Genomic DNA, 27559 nt, shown 5'->3' with positions numbered 1-27559 from the left:
TTTGGTGGTTTGGCTAAATAATTCGTCATTGGCGTCTAATAATTACTGATATGAGTACGAGCACCGATGCCTAAGTTCTTGTCTAAGCATTTGTACGAAAACAATCTCTTAGATAAAAAAAATACTGTTTAATGAAAAAAAATTAAACGATTTTATTTTTCATAAATATTTCAAATAGGAATTCAATCCATAGGGCCATGACTATGAAAAGCGATGCGGCGGATTACCAATATTCTAACAATTACTGAGTCCGTGAGTCCATTAATGCTAAAGTACGGTAGGAGAGGACAACATGATTTGGTTTTTTTAAGTGCATGCTATTACAACAATACAAGTTTCATAGAATTTTCATTAAAAGTTTAAACATTCAACTTTATTATTGGATATGGGGCCCATTACTGTAACGTGTCGCTTGATGTTTGATGTGTAAAAATAATGAAAACAAAAACTTAAGATTTTCGTTTTTCACTAGACGAACTTCACTGCATGGTTTCTTAAAAAGTTTAACAACTGTAGTCTTTAAAGCCTCCATGGCGATGGCGCCACAATAAAAAATAAGGCAAAAACAAACAATGCACATGTAAATAGTATGCTAAAATCGTAACTCATCCTGAAGTTGAGTAAAAAGCACCACAGATGGTAAGACTATGATAAAATGAGATGTACAATCACCTGCAGTAATATGTTAGTCTTCAAAGACCTCAAAATATAACACGCTATTAAGGCTCTACAAATAAGATATTTTTGAGGCCTTTGTTGTGTAGCATATAATTGCAGGAGACTGTACCTATGATGTTGTAAAAATAAAACTTGATAGTAAAAGGGCAATAAGGCAAAGTGAATTGCCAGTATTATGAGTATGCAAGTGGCTTAGGAAACTTGCCGACTGCACCGCCGTAATAGGATTGGCGGCAAATATTGGCTGGTCGCGACCGCGGAAGGGCGTAGGGATTTTGAAAAGTGCTCTCATAAATAATTTTACTTTATCAGATCTAAGAATGGAATATATATTTTAAAATCTGTTATTTATTAGAAATTGATATAATGTTATTCCCAGTGCTTCTCGCTTAATGCCAAGGTACATAAGAGTGAGTGAGATGCTCTCAAATCAATATGATAGTACGAATATAAACATCCAATCAAAATAAAGGAGTAGATTGTTTGTTTTTATTTTCTGTCATCGTGGGTGTCACTTTCTATGATGCACGTAAGTGTGAGGGTAACGCATAACAATCATAGTTATCCGTATATTAATCATTGAATTCAATTTCTGCGCAATGATAGGTCCCTTTCGTATACAAACTATATTTCCCAGTAAACCGTACACATGTAGTTTTAAAGGTCTGCAACAGTTTTTACATCATGAGCTAACATTTCTGTTTGAAAAGAATTGCCAATGGTTATGTAGTTGTGTCTTACAAAAATATCTGTACAAATTAATGTATTCGTAAATATCCTAGTGCCACAATAGTTGCCATTACCATTCTTAAATATGTATTAGCAATTGAGGTGACAAACATGCTTCTAACCTTAAAATTGAGGCTGTAAAATAATATATACGAGTAGCCCTATTATTTTACCTTGATGGTTATTTGTTACTAACTAGTGCTTGCCATCGAGCAAATTAATATGAATAATGTTAATTTGGCATAGTAATAAGCCATCGAAAATTTAATCTGCCAAAACTGATCACGATAAGTAACTAAATAGTTTGTAGGTATGTTAAATTAAAAATGAATACGGAAACCGAAATGACAATTAACATTAACACACTCTGCCGGATAATACAGAAGCAGATATGCACTATAAATCATATTACAGATAGGTACTAAGTCTTAGTAAATTTGTTTTTTTTTTTTCTTTTGAATATTGAACCTTTATATAAAGTGCAGAACTATCATGCTACTAGGTATAATTACTTCGAGAAAATCGTTAGAATACGAGAATTCTAAACAACCAACATAATACGACAAAAAAACTTGATCTGTCTTTGAAAAGGGAAACAAACAAAATCTTTTCATCTGAGGTCTCATCCGTTCTCATATTCTTTTATTCCATTTCACATTCTCATTATAATATTAAAATTACCACTATAAACATGCAATTTACGATAATCAACTTACCCTCAAAAAAATAAAACTCAATTTCGTTTAAAAATATCATTTTGGAACCAACTCTTACCCATATTTAGCTGCAGACCAAAATCAACCATAAATGCGCTTATTTAAGTTTGGAATTCGCTTGTCAAAGTAAATATATTCGCGAATTTTATAACAAACATGAATGTAGAGTAGCGTAAGGCAAAAGCATTTATATAGCATTACAAATAAGGTTCAGTTTCTTACTTTTTGATTATCGCAGAGATGTCTTCCCGGGATGCACTCAAAGCAGATGAATGGCGTATGTTGTAGACACGAAGAGCATCTGAAAACAAACATGCAATATTAACGACGTATAATATGCAGGTAAGTCATTTCCCGTATTCTGTATTTCTCAATTTTAGTAACTTGTTACATTACAGTTTGGTAACCGAAATAGTACTTAAAAAGGAAACACTAGCTTTGTTAGCTATGACCATGTCCTTGTCCGTGTGTTATTGCAGTTCGCTCTGGTACTACAAGTAAAGCATGTTTAATTGTTCTAATTAATTGAGTAGAATATGAAAGTAGATAGAACAAAACGGTCACTTTTTATGGTGACTGATATTTTGTCTACGACAATTTGAATGTGAATGTGAATTTTGAACCTTATTTGGTTCTATTTATGATCCCTTACACTCCTGATTTACGAAGAAGTAAAGAAACTTGATACTAATTAGGGTAAATTAATACAAAAGTTAAAATATTTACTTATTGAAGCTAATAATAATTACACATTACACTGTTTACACCTTGTAAAAAAACCTGAGGTTTTGTCAACACATCATCAAAATCACATCATTATGACGCAAACAAGCTTATAAGGCCGTCGTAAAACATCCCAGCACCCTTTAAAGACACTTGCATATTTAAACAAAGCCTGGGGAAGTTAAGGGTTCCGTGTTATTATTACTTCATACTAGCTTTGGCCGGCGACTTTGACCCGCAAACTTTGTTAATGACACCCATACAAAATGTTATACTCTTATGATTCTGGTTTGGTCACAACTAAGTTCTAGTGCCAATATAATTATATCTCTGTACGAGCGTAATTCACTGTCAATGATGTCAAACTGATACGAGTATCAAATCATAAGAACATTTTTATGTCACTCATTGTTTATTCTTTGGGTTGGAAGGTCAGACGGCAGTCGTACCAATAAGTAGTGTCTATGCCAATTCTTGATACTAGGTTGCGAAGCGAGCCTCGTCAGGCTCTAACAAACCGTGGTAAAGAAGCTGGGATAAAATTAGAAAATTCGTGTTTTGTACTCGGATTGGGAAATGGAATATTACTTAATGTAGTCGTTTAATTAAATAACAGCTTTAGAGTAGAAAACACTGCCTACGGAATGAAAGTCAAAGAAAATAATGAACTGCAAAAAGAAGAAACTCAGTAAAACCAAGGTGAACCACAAAATAAATCGATGTTTTGTTTGGTGTTATTCTATATAGTAAAATTAAGACGACAGTGGACGACCGCTTCTCCATACAAACGTTGTGGGGACGTTTCTTCCGTGGATGTTGACATTATAGAAAATATTTTACATAAGTTTATTTTAATTTATTATTAACCATAACTATACTCCTTCGTTTGACTTCCGGCCCGATTTTAACTTTAAGATACATCAAATATTAGATCTAGATACGATATGGTTCGGATATTTCATTATCAAAAGTGACGTTTTTGTTTGAAGGACCGAATATTTGAGGTATCTTAATGTTCGAATCGGCCCCTTCTTTTGATTTATTGATTATTATGGAAGATAAGAGCGAAAAACAAATTCCATACCGTTTTGTAATACTTAGTTATAATATCACTTATAATAATCATAAAATCTACAAAAGGGCATAGCTGTGGTTAATAAACATCAAATTGAGTATCAAACATATTTTCTGAATTGTTAATAATCAGAGAGGAATATGGGAAGTACGTTTGTACGGAGAAGCGGTCATCCCCTTTCCTCTTAACGACGGAACCCCACTGGATGAATAAAGTACTTAGCAATTTAATGGATCCCTCGGTAGGATTACAACTTCGCTTGTTAGAAGGCTTAGGGTGTCGCCACGTGACGCTAATGAGCCCTTATATAATATTTATGAAAGAAGGTGGCTCCAATGGAACGTATAAAAAATTATCACCATAAATATTTCAGGCTTGTTTAACAAAATCACTACACTTTATAAAACAAAGTACCCCGCCGTGTCTGTCTGTGTGTATGTGTGTTCGTATTAAACTCAATAACTACTGAATGGTTTTCACTTATCAATAGAGTGACGATAGAGGAAGGTTTAGGTTTATAATTTGTTAAGGTTTTGTGTAGCCCGTCCGAAGCCGCCCCAGCTGCACGTTGCTAGTTAGAAAAAATAAAACTGAAAACGCAAATTTTAAAAACTAATTATGTATTTTCGACTTCAACGCATTTAAATTATATACATAATTAAATTCCAATATGCGTGCTTAATGTTTCCCTGCGCATCGAATTGATTAAAATGCTAATTACTAAAATTTTGTAGCTATGTGTAGCAAAAGTCCTCTCATGTTGCGTTAAACATTAAAAAAGCACCTGGACTGAAAGAAAATTCTCATTCGTCCAAACACACCGAAAAAGACACAAGTAGGGCAAAAACATACATAAATGTATAGAACTAACGTATGCAGACCCTGTTTGCATACGGACGATGCACCAGCTCTCATTAAAATGCATGAACTGCCGTTCGGGCGGGGCGTAGAGTATGCTACGGATGATACCTTTGCATATAAGCTCTCATAGAGGCGGTAATGGAATAGTTTTTTTTGTACAACTTAGTTTTGTACGTGGTGAATATATGTAGAAAAAAAGTATTCCTCATTCTCGGGCTAACTCTGAAGCGTAACACAGACAAAACTGTACAATGTGGAAAGTACATAAAATCCGAGTGTAGATTATTACCTAAGTTACGTTTTAGCCGTGCCAAGGAAGACGGATACCCTCGTTTTCCACAATTTTACTTGTACTAATTTCATGTGCTATCATGCCATGACGACTAAGTGTCATAATTTTGTTTGTTATAATTTCTTATGCCATAATACTGCCCTAATAAGCCAAATAGCGGAACCTATCTCGATTTTAAGATAAAGAAATTTAAGGGTTGCATTTAATTTTGATTTGAGATACCACTTATTGACTAATAAGGGCAGAAAAGTCATATGACTGAATCATTATACATGCCATAAATGTCATTAGCCATAACTTTTTTTTTTCATAATTTGACTACAATAGCCAGACCGGAGTACGCCACTATCTACGTCGTATGTCCTACCCTTGTTTTATTGCAAAACCGAATGCGTGAATGAGTACAGCCCCCTCCTGCCGTATTGGAGCGCATGCTGTCCTATGAAATCATATTGATTTTTTTTAAATAATACGAACTACGTTACCGCCTTTTTTATCAAAATAACAAGTCTTTTTCCAACTGAAAGCCCTTAGATAGTTATGACTCAGGTGAGAACAAAGCTCCGTCATCGCTACTCACACTTCGCTTATCGTTAGCGATGTGGCAGCTACCTAAGAAATAAGTACCTACTAGCTAAAATTAAACCACTTTTGTGTTAAAAAGCTTAAATAATAAATATCAATATAGGAAAAATATAACAAAAAAGGTTTACCAAGTCTGAAAGTTCTCAAGGAACTTTATTTACAGAGAAGATATCACTGAATAGGCAGATCAGGTGATAACTGCCGAACGACTAACACAAACTGGTTGAGATTAGCAGAAAACCGAGAAGAGTAGCGTAATAAAGAACAGCAGGAGAGGTATATTATGTACTCGGCGGATACGGGCTAAATTCTATCACAGTGTATCCTATAGAAAATGTTGTTGTCCGGATAATAAATTCTTATACTATTTATTTCTAACGCGCATCTTCTTTAGGAAGGAGTAAGTGTAAGTGAGTCAAATTGCATACAATAAGTTCCGTGGGCAAATTCCATGCTTTGACCTGTCTATCAAACAAGCCGCCGCTCTGTGCCGACGCTCGCTGTTAGCGCACGCTTTGTCGGAATCTGTACGATCAACAAAAAAAAATGTATTTTTTCCTAACAGTTCCCGTCCGTTTTGGATCGCGCTGCCAGCTGTACAAAATGCATGAAGTTATTTCTCTTTGACTATCATTTGGGAATTTTATTTGATGAAAATATTTCGTTTCATATTTTTTTCTTTTTGAGAGAATTTAATTTTGTGCTCAGTTATTGGAAATTATCTGAATATTGTGCAGACATAGGTAATAGCTAACTTTTACTTGATTATTTGAACATTGCGATTTTCTCTAACAATAATCCATGCTTACCTATATACCCAAAATTTTATAAAAGTATGCTGCTATATAGATATTCCGAGTAATAATTAAAGCAATCATTTGAACGTCGCTGGCCTCGGGCTCGAACATTGGTTGGTACCAATGAGTTTGTTGGAACTTATGTACGAAATATCATTTCATATTTACCAATTACATATTAGTGAAGAAACGAATCCCAATAAAGCCTACTTTTCCCTTTGGTTTTGAAAATCAGATCGCAGTCATTTTCATTAAGGATCGCAGGTGGCCTAGCGGTAAGAGCGTGCGACTTTCAATCCGGAGATCCAATGAGTTTTTCGGAACTTATGTACGAAATATCATTTGATATTTACCAGTCGCTCTCAATCAAATATTTATTTGCTATAAGTAAGCACAGTTGCATGCATGCAAATAAAGTTTAATTCACGTATAATAAATAGGTAAATCAAAACAATAGATAAACAAAAGATAAATAAAACTAGACAAAATAACAAAAATAAAACAAACAAATTTACGATGAAGAAAAACATCGTGAGGAAACCGGATTAATCCCAATCAGGCCTAGTTTACCCTCTGGGTTGGAAGGTCAGACGGCAGGCGCTTACGTAAAAACTAGTGCCTACGCCAATTCTTGGGATTAGTTGCCAAGCGCACCCCAGGCTCCCATGAGCAGTGGCAAAAATGCCGGGACAACTTGAGGAAGAAGTCGTTTTCATTAAATGCCTGTAACAATTCATGGAATTGGGTTCCCGAGTGGACTCCTAGCTGCCCAAGTAAGCCGTGGAAAATAGCCGGGAAAACGCTAGGAAATGTACGATGAATTAAAGCAATCTCAAGTTAAAACAGTAGAAAATGTCAGAGCCCACATCCCACATAAATTACTTATGTGTATGTATCCGAAACTCGGCAAACTGGTCCTTAAATCCACTTCTACGGACTACCTACCTGGTCCAATATTAGAGCTAGGGATTGCAAATATTCGAAACTTTCAGGTATTCGAATATTCGACTTTTTCTGACAAGATATTCGAATAAAATTCGAATATTTTAAAGAAATAAGAAAATGCACGATAAATCAGATTTTTTATAGTTTTTTTTTTCATTAACTATTTACACATGTTGCAAAAACTAATAATATTTTGCAGAAATCTTACCGAGATGCCCACATTCATAAAAATGAGTCGTAACGCAAAAATTAGACGTATTCAATATTTCTAGATATAACTTTTAGTATAAATGCATCGTTGCGTGAATTAATATTATTAAAACCATCCAAACACGTAAGAGAAAAAAAAAATGTACCTAGACATTGAAAGGAGAGAGTGAATACTGAAAATCGTGTGAATGGGGCACTTAACGCTTTTATGAGCAGCCAGAAGGAGTCACAAAAAGCACGGTTGGCTGTCCATAGAGCGGTGTTGGTACTCAAACTTATGTATGGTAGCGAAAGTTGGGTACGGCAGAAGAGGTATCAGAGCCAAATTGATGCAGTGGAAATGAGAGAGTTGAGAAGTGTGTGTGGTCTGAGATTACAAGATAGAATTAGGAGCAGTGTGATAAAGAAAAAGTGTGGACTGAACGAAGATTTAGTGCCAAAAATTGAATAAGGTATGTTGAGATGGTTTCGACCAGTGGAAAGAATGAGTGAAAAAAGGCTAATAAAGAGAATGTATAAGGGAGAAGTAGAAGACGGAGCTGGAAGGGGTAGCTCGGGGGACTTTCTCTGATCAAATCGAGGAAATCCTGAAGAAAGGCCAGGTCTAGTCACCCTAAACAGTAGCAAGTGGAAATCCGTGGTGTCTGCCTACCCCTCCGAAAAATAGGCGTGATTATATGTATATGTTTATATGTCTATGTATTTTGATATTCTGGTGGCTTTATTTGTCTTAGCAAGTTTTGATTCCTGATGGTCGGCTATTATAACATAGGAATATTAAAGGGAAAAAGTTGGCTGACTACTGGGTAGATTATTCGTCACCTAAAGGTGCAAAGCAAAGCAAGGTTAAAATAGTCGGGCAGGTACGGGTATGCTTGTACTGAATAAACAGAATGACCCTTTAACTTAAAACTTACGTAACGTTGCTTTGTACCTATGATTCTATAAAAAGCATTAGCCGCACAGTAAAAATAACATCATTTTTGATTTTGTTTTCTTTGAAATCGAGTTAGCTTCAGTTGTAATTTCACGAAGCCTATCGAAAGGAAAACAATAAAAATATTATTTCATTCGCATTTGGATACCTACCGTTCCTCATTTACTGTAAAAATACCCGGCAACACACATAGAAACTGTAACTGTAGTGGGTGAAATAGATTTTTTCGAATAGTAAAAAATATTCGAATATTCGAAATCTGAGCGGCCGAATATTCGAATATCATAACAGGTCAAATATTCGACAAAGTCGAATATTCGAATTGCAAAACCTAATTGGAGCGCTCCAAATATCTATTGTGCGATCGAGCTGACCATCAAAGGGCTAGATTGAAGAGCACACCCTGTTGCTTTGCCTGTGAAATTCTCTTAGAAATTTCAGATAATCATGTAAAGCCTATCTCAGGAATTCGTTCAAGTACACTACTGGGTACTTAGCCCTAGATTATTTATTGAAAAGGGATTCATGGTATGAATACCTCAAGCTATATTAGGTGTCGATATAGGGTCGCTTAAAGTGTATAGTTCAATATTTCATGGAATGGCATCCTATTTAGATATGTTGCGTCATTTTGATTCATTTACACAGTAGGTCTAGGTAAATAATGTTATTGTATCGATTCAGTTATGTTAGTCTAAGAAAACACAATAGGTATTTTCATTACACTTGCTCATAAATGGTGGTATTTTATGCAGGTTGAGCGATAGTAGCTAATAGAAGAAAATCATGGAGAGTTAATGGATTTTATTTAAATTCGTCGTAATTAGTCGTTTTGTCATAAATGAACCAAGTCAAACATTTATTTAACATCACTACAAGACACACAACATGCAAACAACATAAAAAAGGTCAAATACGGCACTCTCTGAACAAAATATTTTCTTTGGCAGAATTATTTTTTGTGCTCCTAAGATGTATTTAAAAAAGTGGAGCCACCCAGATTTTTAATGCATTTGGGGGGTCTTATCAGCGTCGGCGACGTCTAGGTTCTAAGTCAATATAATAAAATCTTGGGATTAGTTGTCAAGCGGACCCCAGGCTCCCATGAGCCATGGCAAAAATGCCGGGACAACACGAGGAAGAAGAGAAGTAAAAAAGGTATTATTTTAGATGACTCGTAATTTTTTTTTGTATAAAATAGTGCTATAATGAGAATTGTGTTTACAAACGGGAGGTATTAAAATTTGCTCACTCGTTTCATAAAAGTCGCGCATCGACTCTCGTGACTCTCGTGAACAATTTTACCCACACCTCCCTTATGGCATTTGTGCTAATATTGAGATCCGCAAGCAAAATATTCCAATATGTTTGTTAATAAATGGAATCTTGAGTGTTGCAAGGGTTTTAAGGGGTTATCCGGTTTTGTCATAGCCTTAAGTAGGCGCCTAGTCATTAATTTTCATATTAGCTTGTCCTGTAATTTTAGTCATTAACATTATTTTAATAAGTTATGTAAGCTACTAACACATATATGGGTTACACGTGTTTTGTGCCTGAAATAAATGTTAATTTAATTTAAGGCCCAGCAAGAGGAACATACTTTGCTGCCGAGTTAAAGAAAATTTTTCTACTACACCGTGAGAAAAATACCGATACCGCTACCACTAGTATTTGATATTGACATATTCGCTCACGTCTAGGTACCTTACTTTCTATGCATCTCGCTCATATTCGCATATTAGTGCAAGCCAAAAGTATAAAAAGTAATTTACGAAGACGTGAGCGAATATGTCATTGTTAAAACTGGTGGTAGCCGTGTAGTCTAAGTTAATGTTGTGAAGTAATATCATTCAGAATCATCGATTTAGAGTGTAGGTATGCCACAGATAACGTGAAAGAAAAACAAAATACAGTTACATTGCACTTTCGAGGATAAGATGCAATTTTGCGCAATGATTTCAAAGAATAACACTGGCGCTGCAACACAGTGTAAACTAACGCCATCAATGTTTTGAACAGTAAAAAGATATTTATTTATTTATTTATTTCAATAAAGAGAACCTTTCTGAGCAGAAGTGATGAAAATCAAATTTCATTAACCAGCCGTGGTTTACAATTATTTATCAAGCAGGATATCAATAGGAATACTGTGGTACAGTCAAGGACTTTAATTGTTGAGCTATTTAGGTTTTACTTTTTATTGGACATTTTATAAAGTTAGTATTAGCAACAAAATTACCTGGCTTAAATCCTAAATGGCCCAAAAGTTAAAGTTCTTGACTGTACCGCAGTATTCCTTTTGCGAAACATAACGATAAACATAACATAACACATAACATTAAAACATTACATAACGAGTAACTATAACGATAATGCTGATGATAAAACAAGAGCTGGCTAAAAATGTCTACCTACTACAGAACCTTCATATCACACTATGTGCATACCAATTTCTAGCCAAAAAAAGATTAAATTATATACAGGGCGTCCCAAGACTATGGGACATCAAGGGAAAGTACCTTAAATATCGTAGATAGGATATTTTGCTGAAAGAAGACTTTATTTTATTTTTAAAAGTAAGTAATATTGCATTCAAAGATTTTCAAAAAAAAAAAATATTGAAAATTGCTTAAGTACTTTTTCTGGGAATTAAACCGAATATTGAAATTTTAAGCAAAAATTTTACTCTATTCATTTCTATTGCGATATCATATTTCTGAGATGACTTATTTTTTATGCATTCTTTCGATTGACATCATAAAAATACAGGATGTTTTTTTTTCACATTTGAGTCGGTTCGATTTCCAGACAAAGTAACTTATTTTTTTAAAATCTTTGAATGCAGTATTACTCAGTTTTGAAAATAAAATAAAGTCTCCTTTTAGCAAAATATCCTATGTCTTATATTTAAGGTACTTTCCCTTGATGTCCCATAGTCTTGGGACGCCCTGTATACCTATATTCGTTGAAACCATAATAGAGCTGCGCAAAATAAATCAATAAGTAAGAATCCTAAAATATCTTAACTTCAACTTCTTCTCCAACTTTTTGGTGACAACGCAACGTTGACGAAGTTCAGATTTAGTTTTGTGAATTGGTGGCGTATGAAATTATTATTGATGGTGTCTGGGCCGCATAGTACAAGTAGCCTCTAGGTATTCCTAAATATACACTACACACTGTTAAATTAAACATACAAATGGATCTAGTGTAAGATGCATGTTCAGATTTTAAAAACATGATATCAAAATTACAGTATCAATGCGTTTCCATCTAACTTCTAAGTGTATACTTATATATTCGTATAAAAGGAACGCCCTGAAATTGATTCCTTTTAATAAGGTTACCAACTAAATTAGTAACGTTTTTTCCGTTGTCTAAACTAGTTTAACCTGAAATTAGATTGATAAATCCCAGTTAAGTTATCACCGCGGCGTAACGAAAAAATAGATTCAACTAAGGCGATACGGAAAACTAGATGTAACTAGGAAAAATGGGATTTTATGGTAACATCATACACAGATCAAAACACAAGACAAATGAGGTAAAATTGTATCAGAAATGAAAATCTAAAATTTACTAATTTAGTAGAATAACTAACCATACTTATATGGTGTTTTTTTTAATTTCATAGTTTTGCTATTTATCTTCTTCTTCTTTTACCTAGCGTTATTCCGGCCTTTGTCAGGGTCCGCTTTGCGTTTTGCTATTTATAGTTATTAAAAAAAACGTTAATGTGTCAATAATGGTAAAATGACCAAGTAAAGTATTGGATAGCTAATTAACAAATAAATTAACTGTCAGATAAAACTTCCTGCAAAGTTTAGCAATTTATCTACAAGTTAAGCTTATTTGTAATAAGATTGTGAAACGCCAACGATGACTTTATTCGTCAGAAAAGTGGCCAGTAACTTATTCAGTACCCCTAGTGTAAATTTATTCGGTAGCGAAACGTGACGTACGCGTTTGCGTTAAGTCTCATTTTGTATAGGATTTTAAGTTTCTAAAACGTCCCGCTTGGCGCCCTTTTTCTAAATCCCATACAAAATGAAACTTAATAGTACGGTCGCCAAATCTCAAAAGCCCTCTAGAAACACGATTTAATTGACTCGGCTCGGCCTTACCCACAACCGGTATCAATGTGTTCGGACAGTTCTCCTGATCACCGTACATGCGGTAGTAAAGCGGAAAAATGGTGGAGGGGATAGTAATGACGTCACAAAGATGGCGGCCCGACCTATTCTTTTTGGCGGTGTATCTCGAAAACCACTTAACCGATTTTAATCATCGAGGTGTCAAATAATAGCTTATATTATGGAGATTATTTCCTTTTCTACAAACATTTACGTGAAACCTATAGGAAAAAAAATAAACACAAAAAACAGTTTTTTTATAAAATTATTTTTTTTTGTTTTGTAAAAATCTCCGTAAATATTAGCATTTCGCAAATTTTGTTTAATATAAAACATATTGCTTCATTATCAAGGAATATAATGAGCCTTAAAACATACAGATCGAGTAATAAACAATGAAGCTACACTCATTTATTTGCGCATGGGTAACGATAACTGGCTTTTACCGGTCAAAACTGTGGTGACTGTTACGATACGTATTGAATGGAATTTATAGAGTATCGGTTTTAATTACTGAAATTATAATGACAATTATAAAAACCAGACACAATAATGTTACCTTACTTCCACGTTTAGTCTCTTTTTTCGTCTTAATCATAGGTAGGTACATATTTCTTTTTACTTAAAAATTTTATACAGGGTGAACTTTTAACCACCAGTCATACTCTGCGCAGCGACTTTATAGGTCATACTGAACATCTTTTACTATTAGTAGTCCCCAAGCCGCTCCGAGGCCAGATTTAATTGACTCAGCTCGGCCTTACCCACAACCGGTATCAATGTGTTCGGGCGTTTCTCCTGATCACCGTACATGCGGTAGTAAAGCGGAAAAATGGTGGGAGGGGATAGTAATGACGTCACAAAGATGGCGTCCGGACCTATTCTTTTTGGCGGTGTATCTCGAAAACCACCAAACCGATTGTATTCATCGAGGTGTCAACTAATAGCGTATATTATGGAGATTATTTCCTTTTTACAAACATTTACGTGAAACCTATAGGAAAATAATAATCACAAAAAACATTTTTTTTTATACATTTGGTTGGTAGGTTTGTCTTATGTTTTAAAGCAGTAAAATCTTTCAAGTCGAAACACAGTATAAATATACATTTTGTTGTCTAATCTAAAAGTATGATGTTCATTGTTTAAGACTGATTAGTGATTACTGAATTAAATAACATGCTATTTGTTATTTTTGTTTTATTTTTTAAATCAGGTATTAATTTATTCACTATGTATCACTATACAGGCAAAATGTGTATCATAGTTGGTCTGTAAGTACTTACTACTTGTGTCGAATATAGGTATAAGATGAAATTTTAACCACCAGCCATACTCTGCGCAGTGACTTTACAGGTCATACTGAACAACTTTTATTATGGGGCCAATGCCGAATCACGCAAGAAAATTTGGATCTGGAATGACACCCACTGGCTGTGCCCTACCACACAAAGCGAGATGACATTCACAATGCCCATACCTCTCTTTTGGACGTAGTTTAAGGACGTACCCGGGTCCATGACGCATGCTCGCCACACCGCTGCTTAAAATAAGCTGACGCACCGTAAATTGAACTGCGTAAAAATCGCAAAAAATATTACACGGAGATCTTATGGCAGACACCGTACCGGTGACGTAAAAGACGCAACTGTTTTGCGAACAAAAAAGATTCGCGTGAAGCACGTCACTGCGATTCCGTACCGTCACCGTTTTTTATACAGCGGTGTGGGGAGCATGCGGCAAAAACGGTACGCATACGACGCGTCACTGCGATTCCGTATCGTGACCGTTTTTTAAGCTGCGGTCTGGTCGCACCTTGTATTGGATTGTTTTGTATTGTATTCGGGCGATTTTTCCGCAACTCGACGACTTGCGCCTATTTTGCGTGATATGTTGGGGGTGGGCTAGTCCTGCCAGCCCAGCTCCTCGAGGAATCCTATCAAACCTTTGATGTTGAGTAGGACCTCGGGGAGGTCTCTCGGAGATCCGAGATGTTTAGCCCTGTATGGAGTCACTCCGCTGCATTCCAGCACCACGTGAGAGGCTGTTTCTTCTGTCTCCATGCAACCTCGGCACAGGGGACTGTCTGTGACACCTGTTGTGAAAAGATGTTTGTTAAATAGTCCATGACCTGTTATGACACTGGTTACCATACTCAGTCGGACCTTCCCTAGTTGCAGGAGCGCCCTTGTGAGTTTTCCGTTGATGCCAGGCATGGCATCTTTTGCCTGTCTGCATCCAGTCTGGTTCAGCCAGTGTTCTGTGTGTAGTTTCCCTGTACGTGCCAGCAGCATTGAGCGTACCTTGCTAAATGGTATCGGAAGAATCGGTTCCGGACCAATCGCCCCCGCATTCGATCCTTGCCTGGCAAGCTCGTCCGCAGCATCGTTACCTCGGGATCCACTGTGTCCCTTGATCCATTGTAGGGTGATCTTGTTATTATGACATACCTCCATTAGTCGTTCGTGGCATTCGTGTATAAGTTTGGATGTAACTATATGGCTATTTAGAGCCATTAAGACTGCTCTACTGTCGGAGAGTATGCGGATGGAGGATCCTACTACCTTCCTTGCAGTGATGGCAGCCGCCGCGTTTATGATGCCCATGCACTCAGCTTGGAATACCGAGTTATGGGCTCCTAGCGGAGTGGTGATCGACATGTTCAGGTCTTCTGAGAAGGTTCCAGAGCCCGATCCGCTGTCTGTTTTGGACCCATCAGTGAAGATTCTCAGCTCCCGGGGATTGAGTCCTTCATGATTGTCGTCCTCATATAACTGTATTTTGTACCTTTTATCGAAGATAGCTTGTTTGTGAATCCGGTCCGTGCCTGACCTAAGCACTGGAAATTCGTCATACACCTTTTCCAGGCATTTTGTGTGAAGAGCTCCTGTGATGTTAGACCATATCTTGAGGGTTCGCAACCTTACCGCTGAGAGACTGGCCTCTTGCTGTATGTGTAGGTGCAGCGGTGGAAGGTTTAGCATGACCTCCATGGCTGCAGTCGGGGTAGACCTCGTGCAGCCAGTGGTGGCCGCGCATGCGAGCCTTTGAAGTCTTTGTAGTTTGTCTCGTACGTTGCCTAGGTTTGTTCTTGGCCACCAAACCAGAGCACCGTAACAGAATAAGGGGCGGATTATCGTCTTATAGAGCCAGAGGGTAATTTTCGGGTTGAGTCCCCACCTCTTACCAATCATCCTTCTGCACTGCCAGAAGACAACTCCCGCCTTGTCTATCCGTTTGTTGATGTGGTTGTTCCAATTGAGTTTATTGTCGAGAGTTAGTCCTAAGTACTTAACTTCATCGGACAGCTGTAGCTCAGTTTGGAAAAGTGTTGGTCTGGTAAAGTTGGTCGCACCTTTATATGGGACAGTCAAAATTTTTTTCGCGATTTCGGAATTGGTCCCATAGTAAAAGTTGTTAAGTATGACCTATAAAGTCGCTGCGCAGAGTATGACTGGTGGTTAAAAGTTCACCCTGTATAAAATTTTTAAGTAAAAAGAAATATGTACCTACCTATGATTAAGACGAAAAAAGAGACTAAACGTCGAAGTAAGGTAACATTATTGTGTCTGGTTTTTATAATTTTAATTATAATTTCAGTAATTAAAACCGATACTCTATAAATTCCATTCAATACGTATCGTAACAGTCACCACAGTTTCGACCGGTAAAAGCCAGTTATCGTTACCCATGCGCAAATAAATGAGTGTAGCTTCATTGTTTATTACTCGATCTGTATGTTTTAAGGCTCATTATATTCCTTGATAATGAAGCAATATGTTTTATATTAAACAAAATTTGCAAAATGCTAATATTTACGGAGATTTTTACAAAATAAAAAGAAATAATTTTATAAAAAAACTGTTTTTTGTGATTATTTTTTTTCCTATAGGTTTCACGTAAATGTTTGTAGAAAAGGAAATAATCTCCATAATATAAGCTATTATTTGACACCTCGATGATTAAAATCGGTTAAGTGGTTTTCGAGATACACCGCCAAAAAGAATAGGTCCGGCCGCCATCTTTGTGACGTCATTACTATCCCCTCCACCATTTTTCCGCTTTACTACCGCATGTACGGTGATCAGGAGAACTGTCCGAACACATTGATACCGGTTGTGGGTAAGGCCGAGCTGAGTCAATTAAATCTGGCCTCGGAGCGGCTTGGCGACCGTACTATAACGCAAACGCGTACGTCACGTTACGCTATCGAATAAATTTACACTAGGGGTTCTGGACTTTACTTGGACATTGTGAAACAGGCCCTAAGGGTATCAGAAATATTCATAAACGATACAACTTACTCATACTATTATTTTCAAAATTAAAAATAATCTAAATTGCTTCTTATAGTGTCCATATTTTGGGGTGATTACGATACGGTATAATATTTCAGAAATAAGAATGCGCCTCCAATGCAAGTCTTTCAAGTTACGCTCGGAAGTCTATAATGCAGGGCGGTTAAACTTGAGTGCTTTCAGCCGGCTCCGATTTAAGCGCCTCGCAGAGAGAACGGCACTCCAAGCTGGCCAAACATTTTGACAGAGAGCCGTGACGCAGAGTGGAAGTAATTCTGCCCTACTATTTAGTAAATACATCTGCCCTTGAACGACACAACACGCTCGGGCCAGGAATGTATGTGGATGAAGCGGAGAGTGGGCACTCCAGTCAGTTGACAGAGTGAGCTTTTGTGTAGTTAAATAATGCTCTTGTATAGGTGCGATAAATGTGACATAAAACATAGATTTTGTTTACAGATACCACTATGACTATACACTAGGTATGATTCATAAGCTAGGTTTTGCGTAGCGTTTCGTAGAAGCGGGAAATGGGCGATGTTTATAAATTTCCATGATAAATTGAGTTGCTGTGGTTGCCGCAATGCCGTCAAGATTAGAACGTTCAATACATTAGTCTTATAAGGAGATTGACAGTGAGATCGCCCGTCTCTCGCTTCTGCAACGCTGCAGAAATAACACTGTATCAGCAATCAATGCCATCTTTAGAGTTGATTCAAAATTCTAAAATGGAATGTTTTAATGTAATATTTCATTTGTCGGCTCATTTTTCTAAATTCAACAGTATAGTCCCATTTGAAAGAAAGCATAAAATGCGACTTGCACATAGCTTATGCACTTAAGTACAAGAAAATAGAAGTGTGGGTCTGTTTCCGTTTGCAGAATTATTCCCAATTGATTTCCAACGTTAAAGATGGTAAGTATGGTTAAAACAAGATATTCCTCGTCGTAAGTGGTAGCTCATCACTCTATTGTACTAATAAGCAAGCTGTGTTGTCGTTGTAAGCTGCAGAGATAACTCATCCCCTGCCGCAAAGTTAATTTGCAGGAGGGTTACCTCTACAGTTTACTGTACATTCAAAGTCATTGTTGGTATAAATTTAACAGTAGCATATTTAAATGAATTTTTAACAAAATTGTATTACTTGAATCCATGTGTATTTAATTTACCTACATTCGTATTATTACTTAGTAAGTGTGCATATTATCGTATTATACTTTTACCGCAAACTCAGTTAGTTATTCCTAAATAAAATGTTATTACTCGAATAGTTTTCGTGAAAAATCGTATTCAACGGAACGAGCGTTATATTCGATTAGCGTTTCCAACATATTATAGGGTGTTACCAAAATATATACGAGCCATACGTCAACGTCACCTCGCTAAGGCGACGCGAGAAATATGCCGAAGTATTGATATGAAAAATGAGGTACATTTATCATAGCACGTATTATATAAATTGGAGTGTATTATAATAGTGATATCGGATGGAAAACGCTATTGTTGTATGTCGTAAGGGATTATTCTGTGAGATATTACACAGTGAACAAATTGTGATGCTCTGTTTGATGGTTTGTGCATTTTCTTCGTTTGATGTCTAATGTGATGTTGGTATTTTTATAGGGCTTATACTGTTTTATGTGTCTATTCTGGTTGTCATTTAATACTTAGGATAAAATATCCATTTTACAAAAAAAAAACCTAAGTACAAAGTTTTAGCGGGGTAATTTCAACTGCTTTCCGTAGTGAGTAATGATGGGACTCATGTTTTAAAAAAAAAGTCAATAGATGTGTCTACAGTTGGCGGAAAATGAAACGATACTGAGAGAAACGTAAATAATGTATGGAAATAATGATTATGATTAGATAGATAAGAACATAGTCTTTTAGAGGGTCCGTATATTTAAATTAGGTACATATTTAGATCGATAAAAACCTCGAATAGTGCACATCGCTAGTAAGTAATTGTTCGTTTTCTTATGAAACAACTACCATAATGTCGAAATTAACCGACATCTCAATTTTAGCGGGGATATTTAGTCGTAGTTGTAGCTTATGAAATACGGCGTTTTGTGACCCAAAGATTTCCTTTGCCAGGATTGGTCCTTAGGACCCAAGGATGGAATTAAGAAGTGGAGTTACCAAGATATTTTAATTACATTTAGAGAACTCCTGTCTCAAAACTATTATGTAGTGTAGATACAAGACTAATTTAAACTGTCGCTAATATAGTAGTATATTGGCGTAAACATAAACTACATCATAATTAAGTAACATAAAAACATGAAATAGGCTATATATATTTGACTCACCTTCGAAAAACTTGTAAAACCACATTAGAAACCACTATTTTTAAAGAAAGTTTGAGGAGCCAACTCACATGTGCATGCAAAGAAAGCGAATTGTGAAAGCGTTTTTCCGCTATCTGGACAAGGAAAAAGAAGATAATGTAGGTTAAAATATAAGTATGTAAATATAGAGTCAAAGTTTACCTTCGCTACTTCTACGAATCGCGAAAATTACCAATATCCTCAAGTTGTCATTGTGTATTATCCTGATGTGACCCAAATAAGTGAAAGGGGCAGAACACACGGCTCTGTACTCCTCGATGTTATCAAGCGTTTCCTATTTTACATGATGACTTAAATAAGCTATCACGTTTTAGCTTTTAAATATGCTATATACGTTTACAATACATACACGCCTCTTGTTTAATAATTTTTGTAAGCTTACACGAGTACAGATCGTGTCATTCACGAAGACGCGTGCCTTGATTTGTAATGTTATGTTATTAAAGGTTATACTTAAAAAATCTGCGCGTCATCGTAGATGACACGAAGTATATAGATGGTATGTCGTCGTATGACTGTTGACGCCAATGACGCCTGTCACCCGTGTTCGAAAACACGCCCGTTTCGAGACAAACATACATACGAGATTGTTATAAGATAAAACTCAAAACCTCCCTCAAATGCAAACCACTTGATAGCCGTGGGTAAGGTAATGCGAGTACCAAACGCAGCGCCATCCCATGTGTTAATGAGGTCGCTCATGAGAAAAAGAGTCTTGACAGATGGACAGACGGACAAGAATGTGATCCTATAAGGTTCCTTTATTGCCGACTGGGGTCCGAAACCCTAAAATTGTTACTTGAAACTATATTTACTTAAAATTAGCAATAATTTGACAAAGGACCCTTTCAGAACCCTTTTGATGAATTACTTAATAATTCGATTGGTAAATATTAGGTGCAATGTATTAGCGATTGTGTTCAATCTTGAGGTTTATATAATGTGAATAGTCACATTATTATCCCATCGCGCCATCCCATGTGTTAATGAGACCTCATTAACACCTCATTAAGTAAATATAGTTTCAAGTAACAATTTTAGGGTTTCGGACCCCAGTCGGCAATAAAGGAACCTTATAGGATCACATTCTTGTCCGTCTGTCCATCTGTCAAGACTCTTTTTCTCAGGAAAGCATGGAGGCATCAAGTTAAAAGTAATATCAACTTCTTACTCAGATCCGCTACCGCTTAAAGCAGTGAAAAAGTCAAACTTATAAGTCAACGCAATATAAAGATAGGACCCGTTTATGCTCCGTTTATGGCGCATTTGACGCTTGCAAAGAAATTAAACCTATATGTAGGGGACTTTCCGTTGACCTAGAATCACGAAATTTAGCAAGAAGCAATGATATATATCACAAGTAAATTAAGAACTCCGAAACTGTAAATTTGTAGTTAGATCACAAAATAAATACTTCTTTGCGATGATATACTTGCTTGCAATTGGTTACCTAACCGCCACATATGTAGATGTATGATGACAACATTTATCCAACGGCAAAGTTAGTTTGTCCACCAATATAATTTATCATTTCTTGAATCGAACTATTTACATAGGTAAATTTGTACGGAATCCTTGGTGCGCGAGTCTGACTCGCACTTGACCGGCTTTTTATTTTAATTTGGTCGTTCTGAAGCACAAATTTTTTACAAGACGGTCTTCGATGAGTATTTGATGAATGTTATCAAAAAATATACCTAATTATATCTATTTATAAGCAAAATGTTCACAATTTTTTAATTTAATTTCAATGGAAACCGATTTTCACCAAATATTTTACAGTTCTTTCGAACCAGCGGGGCGCAAGGTCCTCTGAATATCTAAAGTACGGATCCGTTAGCGAACCAACGTTGTTATACAGGCTGTGTACACAATATTGTACTCGTCGAGTCATCGGCGTGTACAAATTTTAATGAGTCCACGACTACTACATTCAGTGCTATCTCTTTTTCGTTCACAATTACGAGTTTTCCGATGAAACCGCGGGAAAATGCGGATGCGAAAATAATTCATTCTGTACGCGGCTTTTGCTTTGATGTTTTTCGCTAAAAAAACTTTTTTGTTTTGCCGTTTTGTATGCATGTGCCTGTCCGAATTTTTATTAAAAGATTCATATTGTTGAAATTGAGTTCAGAACAATTTAAATGCGTGGAATGCGATATTTGTATTGGTATAAGTAAATTAATTGTGGAGTAGGTAAAGGGAATTTATCAAAAGCTGTATTATATTATTAAATAGTAAGATATATTAAATATATTAAAAAGGGACACTCACCTATTTTAAGTCGAAAAACGCTCCCCGAGTCATCGGGCGCGGAGGCCTGCGGCCCACAGTCTACGCCGGTCCGCCAACGTAAGCTCCTGACGACACTCCTCGGTACGGAGTGAAACAGGTCGAGCGTTTTTTCGATTTAAATACGTGAGTGACCCGTTTTCAATATATTTAATATGTTTGTGCCTCTCGAAAGCTTTGTTATTAAAATAGTAAGATAATGGCACCAGTGACCAGCGGGGAACTTCCCGATGCAGCTACACTAGGCAGTGTTGTCACATCAAGAAACTGGCTTCCTCTCCTCTTTTCTTGGATAAAATTGAAGTGTCGGATTACCGGTTCCCTGTCGGCCACTGGTGCCACTTACTTATTATTCGATTATTCGTATTTAAAATTAAATGTGAATAGGTACTAAAACACGTTATAGACAGGTCAGTAACTAATTTCGTCGGTCATTACATCCCGGGCGATAACTCGTAACGTGGTTAAGGGTGACGTGTAATGTACAGGCTTCGGAGTATTTTTAGCATGGTAAGGCTAAAGTGAGCTATGGAGTCGTCGTTAACATTAAAATGAAAGGCATACTCATACTCAAGCCTGATATTAGTGATATTGTATCTATCCTCATGAACATCAGCCATTCCGTTGGTGGGATGAAGAAGAGCAGCCACTCATCCACGTCAATGCCAGCTAGAGTCAGACCAAGATAAGTTGGCAGCGATTTTGATGACCAAGACAGTGCATGTGTTATTTTAAATGTCAATCATTTATGAAATTATGACGTTTACTTAACACGTGCACAGGCTGGGCTATCAAAATCGCTGCCAAATTAGCTTGGTCTGACTCTAGACAATAACGGTAATAAACAGTACACTAGTTTTGAGTAATAAATATATTACTATTAACAGTGTAATAATCAAATAGCATGTGGATGATAATATGTTTAATGTAATTCTTAGGTACTAAAACAGGCATGTAAAAACATTTCGCATTTCGCCAATTCGCAATAACGAAAGCTTTAAAAAATCTTCGTGCGTTAAGTGATCTTAATTATACATAGTATTGATTGCTACATTAATTCTTCAGTTTTCACCTTTTAAACGGTCTTTGTTGGAAGGTTGTTTAATTCTCCTATTGAGTTAAGAAACTTTCTACTGAACTTCCATTTAATTAGAACTAAGTATCGAAAAAGACCCCTCCAATCAGTACAGTATTTCTTAAGATTACCTTTACGGATCTTGAAACTTTTCCCATTTGTTTTATTGCCACAGCGCTTTTAAGAACAGGCAGTTTATAAATAGAAATCGTGGAAAATTATAGAATTAGCTTTTAAACAATTAATCCAATTTTACACCTTGTTTGCATGCAAGAAAGTATACGTTTGATACGTCACAAAATTATTGCCATGCTTATAATTTATACACTAAGGGCTAGACCCGGAAAAATGTATACAATTTTGAGAACAACAGTTTGCTACACGCTCGTACTATTACTTTACCCATCTCGGCACAATGGTGTTCCGGACATTTGGGAGGCGTGCGCAGAGTCCAAGCCAACACGTAGGGGCTCTTTTGATACTTTATGAGATGTAAGGGGTACACCGATCGCATGATGCTCTTGTCCGTGTCATGGGACGCACGCAGAGGCAGCACCCGCCTAGGTGTAAAGAGTGTAAATTTGATGGAATATAAAATCAACTATTGCCACTGGCACAAAAACCCGGACTAATAAAACGGTATGCTATTTTATTCCCGGCAGACGGTAAACGGCTGAGGGTAGAGAGGTGTCACTGGACTTTATGAGGTTGTTATCGATTTTAGTCACAAAAATGTCAAATTGATAGAATTAGTCGATGAAATTTTACACCTTTTGTTAACTATTATGCTGCGGCCACATTATCGGGATTCGGCGAATGTTCGACCTGTCGCGACACGTATAGCCACGCAGTTCGCTGTGGCGCGAATCATTCGGGCGAACTCGAACTGTGTTCGGGGTCCTGTCGGTTTCTTGCCGCACATCAAAGGAATTTTATCGCGACAAAGTTCGTGCAAGTGGCTACACTTCAAGAGTTCATTTCAAGTGTTTCTTTCGAGTGTTTGGCACGTACTAGTCTATCGTCGCCATGGATTGGAGCAATGAAAAAGTCATGGAGTTTATTGATAATTACGAAGCGGAACCTATTTTGTGGAACCATCAAGACCCTCATCATAAAAAAAACATCTCATTCATGACGCTTGGGTACGAATAAAGAATAATCTGAGTTGGTCAGTGTCAGTTGAAGATTTAAAAAAGAAAAGCGATTCGCTCATGGTGTACTACAGAACACATTTAAATATATAGTAGTTGTAAATAATTGGTCACTGACATAGCATATAACGCATACGCTTCCTCCATCTTGCCGCCAGATCCACATTGACCGATCTAGTTCGCCCGAAGGTTTTATCGCGACAATATGTGGCCATGTAGTTCGTGTTCGTTGTACCGCGAAGTTTTTGTCGCGACAACGCGCCACGAATCTTCGCCCTATAATGTGGCCGTAGCATTAAAAACAACAAAGTATTTTTTTTTTTTAAACATACTTAATTCGTAATGTTTTTTTTTTTTGGTAAGTTTTGTTTAGGTAAGTTTAATTTTGTAGATCTTATTTGTAAAGTTTGGACTGCTAAAAATGGTAATTTTATATTACATATATCCTGTACTTCAAATTTAATAAACTACATTTTTGTTATTATAAATTTGAAGTAGTGTAAATGAAAGTTAAACGAAATCAATTTTCTCCAGAAATTACTTCAAAACAAGTGACCATTTCTTTGAAAATCGACTTAGTTTCAACTACTACTCGAAGGTTTTTGGGCAATTTTAAGTACATTTTTCTGTGTATAGCGAGAAAAATGTACTTAAAATTGCCCAAAAACCTTCGAATAGTCGAGCCTTAAGGACATTCGGAAGTATGGAATCATTTAGTACTTTTACCACAAGCGCCTACAATTACTTAAAACACCATCACATACATTTTTACCAAAACATGCAACTATCCGAATGTTTCTAAAGCGCCATCAATTGCAGATCTGTGGGCAATTTTCAGTGGAATAGGAATATTGTGAAGGATGGCCTTTAAGGGACGAGAAGCTATAAATGTTAATATATAATTAAAACTAATGCTAAAAAGTTGTAAATATTGAGCAAAACGTACAAAATAAGCATTATACGGACGGTCAGAATACCTACACTACAAAAAATCTAAGGTGGACTTTATGTTATAGGTATTATTGTGTTTGCTTATAATGTCGATGTCGATGTATGCTCCAGTTCGTCATTATATACTCCAAAAACTAATAGCTTATATGGTCTTTTTTTTGTGTATTCTAAAATAAAACTTTTCAATACTTTGTATGTATAATTGTACAATGTATAATTGTTGGTGCAATAAAGAATATTTACTTACTTACTTACTTTAAGCCAACCCGTTGGATATGATAGTATAGCAAACAAAAGGGATTTGGTTCTCTCAAAAGTATATATTTTTTTCGGGGCTACCTCTATGTCCATTAGATTAAAGCTATGTGCAGCGGGACGTATTGCTTCCAATCGGAGGTCATGGATTCTGAATAAGAATTAGTGTAAACGAGTGTAAAAGTGGTTCTTTGGTAAATGAGGTATTTAGATAAAACTCGCTTTCGATAAAAATCTTGGGATTAGGTTCCTGGGCCATTCTGAATTCGTCTGCAATTCCATACTAAAGAAACTTACTGAGGCTGGTTTAACAATATATATATATATATATATCCATATTTTATCACAATATTAGTTAAAAGTACCTTGCGGGTTCCGTTTTACCTATAAGGAGTCGTCCCGCTGTTCTTTATAGCCTTTCTGTGACCTATTATTGTGGTTGTATGAGAATAAGCTGAAATAAACTTTCTCTTTAGGAAATTGCGTATGTCTGCAAGCTTTTTAGTTACTTACGTAAGTATGTGAAAGTACTTTTCTTTATTATTTTATTAATTTTCATTTATGTATACGGTTTGCTTTTTGATGTCATCTTAACAATTTCCTCTATGCAACCTAGTAGACGTGTGCGGTCATATTACGTATATCAAACACTATTAAAAATTGTAGCAAAAGTTTTTTTGTCCATGGATCGATTTGTCGTACGTTTATATTGGGCTCAACTAATTTTGTAATAAGAGATGTCTGCGATAGTACAAATTCTTTAACGGTACTTTTTTTCCTTTAATTTAAAATGCTATATTGGAATTATCCAGAAATCGTTGCAGTATCAAGACTTCTTTGTATTCTGAGAAATTTTAGGTTGTTAGGCTACATAGAATCACGAGTACTGTTTTCAATAGAGGGTTCAAAAAATACTAAGTTTTCCGTTCCCATATTTCCCAGTAACCATTAATTCTCGCTGAACATAATTACATGGAGATCTTACACCTTGTGTTGCTTAGACAATGTTTTTACGCAATTTGATGTACTTTTAAATTAACCACATATACCTATGCCCTTCGTTTAATTTTTTTGGGTTAGGAGGCTTAAAAACTTTGTATGAAAGTTGTTCTTCGGATTATCTAGGGAGGAAAATGGAGGCTACGTGTGTATGGAGAAGCGGTCGCCCACTAGAGGCCTTTAATGCTTTATTGTTGTTAAACGCCTCAATACATGTGCCTACTTCCATTGCAATGAGACCCAAATAAACAGCGATCTGGCAGACCCATCCGTCCAAGAAAAAATTTAAATTTAAAATAAAATATTAAATAAATTATGAGAAATTAATGGTATTTATTTCTTGGTAAAATTTAATTTAATTTTACCAACAAATAAATACCGCCCACAATAAAAGTTTTACTTAACTAATTGTTTACAAAAACTAAATATAATTCCTAAATGTGGAATTATTAAATGCCGATGATACAATTTATAGCGAAATCATGATTAAATGGTAGTTCAGGCGAAGTTATGTACAGGCAAAATTAGGGTACCTACGTATTTTTGTTTACCCTTATTTTCAATGTACTGCAATAATGATAACGAATTTGTACGTATATATAATAAACTCTAGAGACGTGGTAATATATATACCTGCATTTGATATTCGTACGCATATAAATTATTATTAATATTGAGGCAACACTCTGATATTGATATTTAACATGTATTAACGTTTCTAAACACCACAGGCATACGCCTCCCCCGCTCAGTCCTCCTCCTCCCTTCGCACTTGTACCTATATTATGGGCTTTGAAGGTGCTGACTAGAAGCCTTTATCACCTCATAAATATAACTGTCAAAATATCAACTAAAAAAAATGAAATGTTAATATAAGACAAGAACTACGTATGATCATTTTAATATTCGCAGTCCTTTAATCACAAAAGGGTTGCAATATGTCTCTCGTGTAACTTTTTCCCGAAAATTTAGATTAATTGCATGACGTGATCCGTCGCCATGACAGCGTTTCAATTTCCCGGGTTCAAAGTTTAAATTACGCCTGAAATTAATTCAGGATTAAGTTTGCATTTTCAATTTTGTTTGAGGCCCGTGATCAGTGTAAGTTCGCTATTGTAAGAGTTACCGGGATTAAAGGTAAACCTTGCTTAGTGATCATGATCACAGGTCAAGGCAATCCTGCTTAATTTATGGCTTCCTTTAATTTCTTTATGTTTAATATATAAAAAACTCGCATATGCACCTACCCAGAATTTATGCCTAAAAGCCATGTTCGTGTAGATACGAGTATATGAAAGATTGATCTAATGGTTAATTTTAGTAGTTTAGTATTTTAAAGAATATTTAATGTTAATATTAGCGACCCGCGCTGCTTTGGCACGGCAGCAATGTAGATAAATATCATTGTATTTAACAGTATTAGTTTTTGTATATTGCAATAAAATGACAATGCAAACAACGTGTCATTATGAACATAGGATGCAAATGCAAATTCGATAACAACG

The 27559-nt window shown here is 36.0% G+C and overlaps 1 protein-coding gene across 1 annotated transcript in view; it reads right to left on the bottom strand.

Moving 5' to 3' along the window:
* LOC133516200 (cell adhesion molecule Dscam2-like) overlaps positions 1-27559 on the bottom strand; it is a 294499-nt gene that overhangs the window by 207660 nt on the left and 59280 nt on the right. Inside the window, exon 3 of the mRNA XM_061848998.1 lies at positions 2346-2424. Within this exon, the coding sequence (XP_061704982.1) occupies positions 2346-2424 (79 nt within the window). The remainder of the gene's footprint in view (positions 1-2345; positions 2425-27559) is intronic.

This window comes from Cydia pomonella, chromosome 3 (assembly GCF_033807575.1).
Source record: "Cydia pomonella isolate Wapato2018A chromosome 3, ilCydPomo1, whole genome shotgun sequence".
Classification (NCBI taxonomy): Eukaryota; Metazoa; Arthropoda; class Insecta; order Lepidoptera; family Tortricidae; genus Cydia; species Cydia pomonella.
The sequence above is the reverse complement of the archived record's forward strand: the minus strand, read 5'-3'. Positions and strand labels throughout refer to the sequence as shown.